At 41.2% G+C, this 7,805-nt stretch overlaps 1 protein-coding gene across 1 annotated transcript in view; it reads right to left on the bottom strand.

Moving 5' to 3' along the window:
* Positions 1-7,805, bottom strand: part of LOC107727748 (forkhead box protein J3-like) — a 126,341-nt gene that overhangs the window by 24,591 nt on the left and 93,945 nt on the right. Inside the window, exons 3-4 of the mRNA XM_016537707.1 lie at positions 5,810-5,884; positions 757-840 (exon numbers count right to left, since the gene is read on the bottom strand). Of these exons, the coding sequence (XP_016393193.1) occupies positions 757-840; positions 5,810-5,884 (159 nt within the window). The remainder of the gene's footprint in view (positions 1-756; positions 841-5,809; positions 5,885-7,805) is intronic.

Below are 7,805 nucleotides of genomic sequence, written 5' to 3' on the forward strand. Positions count from 1 at the left end.
AAATACCATCTAAACTTTTCTAAAGACAGTAAGTTCCCCTCAGACATACGTTCATATAAACTCCTACACCTAAATGAATCGCGATTTGTTTAGCATCTCAACCGATTTGAATCGTCACATATTTGAATCGATTTTTAACCGGCTCGCGGTTAATCGTTACATCCCTAATAAATGAGGTAGCCTCTCTCTAGATGCAAGCAAAATATCAAAATCTTTTAACTGCATGGACATTTTTTAATGATTTTTTCTGGTTATGCAAAGCTCTTATTCTATAATTTTTTTAAATTATATTAATTGGGCAAAAACTGTAAAAATATTTTTTAATAAATCACAAACAACTGGAAAAGTTATGGGGCCTTTGAATATTATTATGGAGAATGGGGAGCCATAAAATTACTGTGCTGGAAACACTGTAATAATCACAGTGGCAACTGAACCATAATCTAAGCAACCACAGGGTCAAGAGAAGTGATGGAGCAAATCAGTGACATTGAGTTTGAACTGGGAGAGCGAGACACTCACCGTTTTCTGCTTTTTGATCACTCCCGGACTCGAAGTAATGAGCTAAGTTTGGCTTGAGAAAGTCTGTATGTCTGAAAGTCGACCACCAGGGGGTCTCGGAGCACACACATAAACTTAAACGTGCGTACATACGCGTACACACGCGCGCACACACACACACGCACACACACACACGCACACACACACACATGCACACACAAACGCACACACACACACACACAAACTTTCACTCACCCGCTCTCCAGACCGTGGCCTCTTCTTGGGTCGTGTGGGCAGCGTGTCCTCCTTTGGATTTGTGTCGATTGCCCAGTACGAACCCTACAAACAGGATGAGGATGGAATATTAGTCCCAAAGCAAGTCATCATACTCTAAAATAGTGGTCAACTTAAAGTCATTCAATAAAACTTGGATGAAAAGCAAAGCACGATAATCAGCAGGGTTTCCAAGAGAGAAACTTCTGCAATCAGATACTGGGCGCATTCGCCGTCAAACACATACAACTTTTAGTTCATCAAAGTTTCAGCAGGCTCATCTGTAAGCCCATCACGTCGGGAGAACGTATATGTTGAGGTGCGAAGAAGTTGGGTCTTTTGCTATAGCCGTTTCTTGCGCTCGCTCTCTCGCTTCGCATTTCTCCTGAGCCTTGGCAGAGGCAGGTAAAATGTTAAGCCCCTCCTGAAGCCCCTCTTCCTCAGCCGCAGGTTTATCGATTGCTCCTGTTCAGGGCTGGTGTTGGATTTCTGGTCAGGTCTGAGCTCTGATAATCAGGCAGAAAATAGCACACCTTGGATTGGGGCTGCTGGTATCCAAGCACCCAAGACCCTGGCTGAATAATTTATCTTTGCATTCTTCCTGTTTAATTTATTTTTCAATAGTGCTGCTCTTCCCAGAAGCTAAAGGCAACCCTGGCCACGAAGTTAGGCAAAAAGAAAAATAAATTAACCTCCAGGCTTCGGTTTTATTTTAAAATATTTCATATTATATGGGATAAGATCTCAATTGTCCAGAGAGGGTGCGATCAAGACCTTCAAAATTACTTGTGCACAGCTCATGTGTGCACTTAAGCAAGGAGAATAATTGAAAATCACCAAAGGATTTGTCTAGACAGCATGCTTCAGGTTCCTCAAACGTTCGGCCTCCAAAGACATATTGATAAAATGATGTAAATTTCTGCATTTAAACAGCAATACGGCACAGGTTAGAAGCTACGGAATGGCAATGAGTAGGGTTGGGCATCGTTAGAAATTTTCCGGTTCCGATTCCGGTTCCAGTTTTGCCTAACAATTCCAGTTCCGATTCTGGTTCCATTTAAATGAACTATTATTATTATAATTTTTTTTTACTATTTTACCTTTATTGAATGTAGTGTTGCTGGAAGGTAGTAAGTAATGTTGAGTAATGCTAGTCCATCAATCACATGTGCTTCAAAGTTGATGTTTTTTACACTATCAATAAGATTTTGCTTTTCAAGCAGGAATAAGCTGGTTGGCTAAATAGTCCCTTGAGGGCTAAGACACTTATTCATTTCCCTAAATTAATGAAATATTAACTGTTATACTTATAACTGTATACACACACTCCATAAAGCCCCTATTTTACAAATAATAATGCAGTCAGGAGATGGTGTGATGCAATGAGTGGTTTCCACATTTTTAAACATTTAAAATGCATGAAAATAAATATTTTCTATCACTATGTTTATCACTCTTGAAATGACCTGTACACTAAATAATCTAACCCTCATACTTGCATAACAATAGCAGACTATTTATTTAGTGGTTCAAGTTGAAGTCAGTATGTATATTAATGACAATATGGGACAAATATAATGTAATTTAGTGGCGGCAGGAGCTGTGCGCTGCCGGTACGTGTACAGTGAGACAAAACAATGTGCACAGTTATCAAAGACGCGAGTGCGCATACACTCGTGGAAAACGATGTGTTCGACAGTTAAAGACGCGGCGCGTCTGTGGAGTACGCGTCATGGGAAGCAATGTGCTTAGTAATTAAAGAGGCAGGGCGGCGTTTCTGTTATTTAGTTTGTGACATCCTTTACGGGAAACGCAGGCGCAAGGCTGCTCACAGCGCTTGGTCACGTGTCGCACCAGAACCGTTTTCGGAACGAAACTTAGAAATAGCTCACGGTTCAGGTTCTTTTAAAAAAACAGAACCGGTTCTTGGTTCCCAACCCTAGCAATGAGCAAAGCTCCTGTGCCCGAACGGTTTTTCGAAGCCTCCCTACCTTAAGAAAAGTTCTCATTATCCCGGTTTTATTACATGGCTGTTGCAGCCATTTGTTAGCTAAGTGTGATGACAGCTCCAAAACAATCTGACCAATCGCAACGCTCACAGCATGATCACACCTTGCTTTAACATGCCATTTTTTGGTCTTGAAAGCAGTGTACTAAAACCAGCCTAATGAGAGGATGTGACACAATTAACATTAATCAAATGGTAAACCAGGCATTCAAATTTCACTTTTTAGCAGTCAAGCAAAGTCAGACATTATAGTCATTATTTAATCTTCAATTTTAATAAGAGCCTCATCTAATTTTACATTCTTAAAAGGTACATACGTACACACACACATTTTCCACTCAGAACAAAATGGAAATGGTTGACCAAAGAAGTTGAGTGCACGTGCTCAGCGTCATATCCAGAGGTTGTGTTTGGGAAATAGACGTATGAGTGCTGCCAGCATTGCTGCAGAGGTTGAAGGGGTGGGGGGTCAGCCTGTCAGTGCTCAGACCATACACCGCACACTGCATCAAATTGGTCTGCATGGCTGTCGTCCCAGAAGGAAGCCTCTTCTAAAGAGAATGCACAAGACACACACACACACAATAAATAAAAATTACATATTACATATTAAAAAGCTACCGCATTACCCACAATGACATGCAGCACTCAAGTCAAGCACTGTAACGTGATACTTAAAATTCGAACAGTTTTAACTTGCCACTGATTACCCGGGAATACGCATGATGTATCATTAGAGAGCGACGTGTGTAGCAAAAACGTCAAAAGCATATCCTGACATTCAGAGAATAAATCATCATACTGTACATATTATCTATTCTATGCAAATTAATAAACAGCGCATGGCACTTGAGTTGAGAGGTGCGCTGATGTGAAAGGGTCTTCAGTTTCTTTATAAATTCTAATGTAGCATGAGTAGCTTAAAAATGTTAAATGCTAATGGTAGTGAGTGCTCCCACACAATAAACAGACTAGATAAGTACAGCTACTCTCAAATAGTTTAACAAATGGTGAAACATGATCTTCACCTTGCATCACCATTTATGCATTATATTCCAGCATTAGACCATCAGAGTGCATAACATGCACGACAATTTCCCTGTAACAAACATCCTAGTGTTCTTTATTTCAATTTAAATAACCATGTTCCTGTAATTGATGCAGTGACGATGAAGGACAGCTGAAGGTGACTGAGAACGCTGGCAGTCTGTTACACCTAGCAGATGTAATTTAAATGAAAACTACTGCAAGACACTTTCACTGTGGAAGGGGAGGCTGAGTAGCGTTCCTTTTAATTAGCTGAAAAATCTTGAAAAACCGAAAGCCCTTGGGAGGGGAGTATCTGTAGGCTGCAACACAATCCCTGGAGAGAAAGCAATGTTTAAAGAAATCCATGAAAGGAGAGTTTACATGAATCTGAAATATAGGGCAATACAATAAGATTGTGTCGAGGTTACTTGTTTAGATAAACTTAGCTGAACCCCAAAATTAAAAGCCATAAAAGAAATGCACTAAAGAACATCAATACACCTCCCTTAACAATGACCATCGCAAATCAAGTATTACATTTTTCTAAATTAAGTAGTACATTTATAACATTTAATAGCACTTCACATGTATTCACTTAGTAGACGTTTTATAGTATTACATACTATTGTTCAAAAGTTTAGGGTTGGCAAGATTTGTATTAAACTGATCAATAGTGACAGTAAAGACTGAAGGATCATGTGACAATGAAGTCTGGAAAAATTTCTATATTATTATATATTTTAACACATTAAAATAGAAGAGAGTTCATTTAAATTGTAACATTTCACAAGATTACTGTTCTTCATTTTTAAGCAAATAAATGCAGCCTTTGTGAACATAAGAAACTTCTTTCAAAACTACAAATATATAAATATGCATGTGCTGGGTTTTGCAGTGGCTTACTGGTAAACGCCTTCTAATTGAAATTTCCATTCTAATGGAAAAAAAATCAGTAAGACAGTCTCAACGCAGGCTAGACCTCTCCGACCAGAAGTCTAACTCAAGGGCATATGCGATTGTATCTGCTCCAAAGTTCGGCCTTGCTCATTCTCAGCAGCTGCTGCGGATCACAAAGGTGAAGTAAACAATCGTTTTTGCCATCTCTGAGAAGCACGCTTCAGTTACTATCTCGCACAAACAGCAGGGTCCATATTCCTGCCGTATTACAATATTGATGGAACATATCAAGAGAGCCCTGCGCAGCTTTGAAGTTCTCCTTCCAGGGGGAAGGTCTGTGTGGAAGGAGGCAAATTCCAAATTGAACATTAGGGATGCAAGCATGTTGGCCGTGCATTCGGAATAGAATCCATCCAGCGATAGATTATTTTGTATTTAATGGAGCACATCCCAGGAGTGTCAATATCAGAGGATTACAGCAAAACATGAAATTAGCATTCAGTCCCCATCCCCTGCATGCCTCGGCTCTTCTCTTTATGTCGTGCTGTGAGCGTATGTGCGTGAACGCGCTCACACAAGATGGCTGAGGATACAGAGAAATGAGTGTGTGTGTTTTGGCGGCGGTGCTTTATGGAAGAAAAAAAAAAAACAGGTTAACTGGGGTCCATCGATGCTGTATTGATGCACTGACAACATTGTATATATTTCAGAAAATAAACACGTGTTATCAGATGTGCATGCTTATTTTGAGATGTATATCGCTCTGCACTCTGGCCTAAACGTGAATCAGCCTGGGCTGTTTTTGCTCTGGTGGGCCGGGCTAGCGGTACGCCGACTGAGGAGAAGCAGGTGGTGGTCTTCCCCCCTCTCGTGCAGTAAGTGCCGGGCTGAAGTACTTTATCCTCTCCCCAAGAGAGCTCCGGAAAGCGCTTTTAAAACGTTACTGCGAGTACTCGCTCTCATCCATTTTCACAAGGATACGTATGCATTTTTTAACGGCCGAATCTGCTCTGGAAGCGGCATTTTGTATTTAGCGAATGTACAAAACCTGCATTTCTGAATAAAACAGCACTACACATGGAGGAAAAAGAGAACACTTACCTTTCCCGGGTCATCTTTGGAGCGAGGCACTTTGAGAAAACACTTGTTCAACGAGAGATTGTGCCGTATTGAGTTCTGTAGGAGGAAAGGGAGAAAGAGAAGTGTTTAGGTTGTTTATAGGTTAATGAGACTCCCGCATGATATTACACTACAAAAGTACCTAAAACCCTCATTTACATGCAGCCTATAGCGCGCTGTCAGACGGCGGCGTAGCAATCGCGAGCATGTAGGGTCCCTGCAAATAAGAGAATATGAATAAAACACTGGGGCATTATAACCCAGAGCCTGCGTCATCTTTTCTGCACTATGCAAAGCAACCGGGCCAGAGAAATATATTAAAGAGATTCATCTTGCTGCAGATGACAGCCTCAAAAAAAAACTGCAGGACGATTAGGACGATTGCAGAATATTGAGGCTCCTAAACTCAATAATAAAAACCCCTGACTCAACTATTTTTAACTACACAGAGATTTTTCATAACTTCTGAGATTCCCACACGTGTCCGAATGCACTGAGACTGATGTGACAAAGAAAAAATCCTATACATGAAGGATGTCCTGAGGTTAATTTAAAAAAAAAAAAAGAGAGATCCAGTTTAATAGCATAGTAATTAATTAATCATCCCGTTCCTCAGGGGGAAATGAATTATGTAAATTATTTTTTTTAAACTTACACAATTCTTTAATGAGCAAAAGGTAATTTTGCAGCATGTGAGGGGTGAATCAGCAGGAGGCGGCTTGAACGCACATCATGCCTTAATGCTTGGTGCGTTCCAGCTGGAGCTCAGCCAGCCACTTGGCTTAAGACACTAGAAATGCACAGGTTTTGAAATCATTTGACCAAATTGTATTGACAGATGGCTGTGATATAAAAGCTCTGGGATCTTCGCATGAGCTGGTCTGGTGTGGAACGAGCCTACCACGAGAAAAACGCTCACGAGGGAGGCGATTAGATGAAAATGCTAAGCAAACACAGTCTAGGTTAATATGTGATGAATTTGTGAAATAACTACCGTATAACATCTAATGAGGGCAATAACGGGCCGTTTCCACTGGGCCGATCAGGGATGACTGTAGGTGTGTTTTAGATGTTTAACAGCAGACCGAAGGGAATTACACGTCAAGGTAAGGGAGTCTCCGACTGAGTCAGCAGTACTGAAACCATTAGTGGCAATAAAGGTGAGCTCTCCAGAACAGTTGAACCTGATAGTTCATGAGATGCATGCATAAAAACAAAGGCGGGTCAGAGCAGTTTATAACCCGTCGTTGAACCCGCTGCATCTGTCCACAGACCCTAATATCTTGTAGAGCATTAAAACTTTAGCAGCAACAGCAACTCTAGACACTGCAATATCCAAGGTCAGTCACGCAGACAAAAAAAACAACAACAACGTCAATTACTTAAGCCTGCTCTGCAATAGCAATGTGCAATTTGCCCATTTTGAATGCTTGAGTACTTGACAGATAAAACAGAAAGGTAAGTTGAAGAGGGCAGATGAAGCAAAATTTTTCTTTTTTTTTAAAATTATTATTATAAATATGCATCAGATGGACATGCTTCAGCTCATGAGTTTCACAATCTGCACAGAATTGCTGAATAGATGAAACGGATCACTTTCTTGTACAAAGCAATGATTCTGTGTCCACCTTCTATCAGGTTAGGTGGCAACTAGCTAAGTGGACATGCAGGTCAGACAGGCAGGTCTCTTTCCCTGGCTGTCACGCTCTCGCTTTCGTCCTCCACTGCTTTAACCTCCCTCTCTATTCTCTGTCTCCCCCGCTTTCTCTGCTGGGGGCTGAAGGGTTCAAGGCTGGCTCAGCAGGGCTCCTGCAGACAGACACGGCTAATAAGCACTACTGCACCAGTCCAGTCTGTCTCCAACTCTCTATCAGGGGAACTAACCAGGAGAGCCGCAGGGCCAGCTGCCATTCTGACACACTGAGTTTGAGTGTGTGTGTGTGTGAGAGAGAGAGAGAGAGAGAGAGAGAGAGAGAGA

The sequence above is a fragment of the Sinocyclocheilus rhinocerous genome, unplaced genomic scaffold (assembly GCF_001515625.1).
Source record: "Sinocyclocheilus rhinocerous isolate Xijiao unplaced genomic scaffold, SAMN03320098_v1.1 scaffold576, whole genome shotgun sequence".
NCBI classification, from domain to species: domain Eukaryota; kingdom Metazoa; phylum Chordata; class Actinopteri; order Cypriniformes; family Cyprinidae; genus Sinocyclocheilus; species Sinocyclocheilus rhinocerous.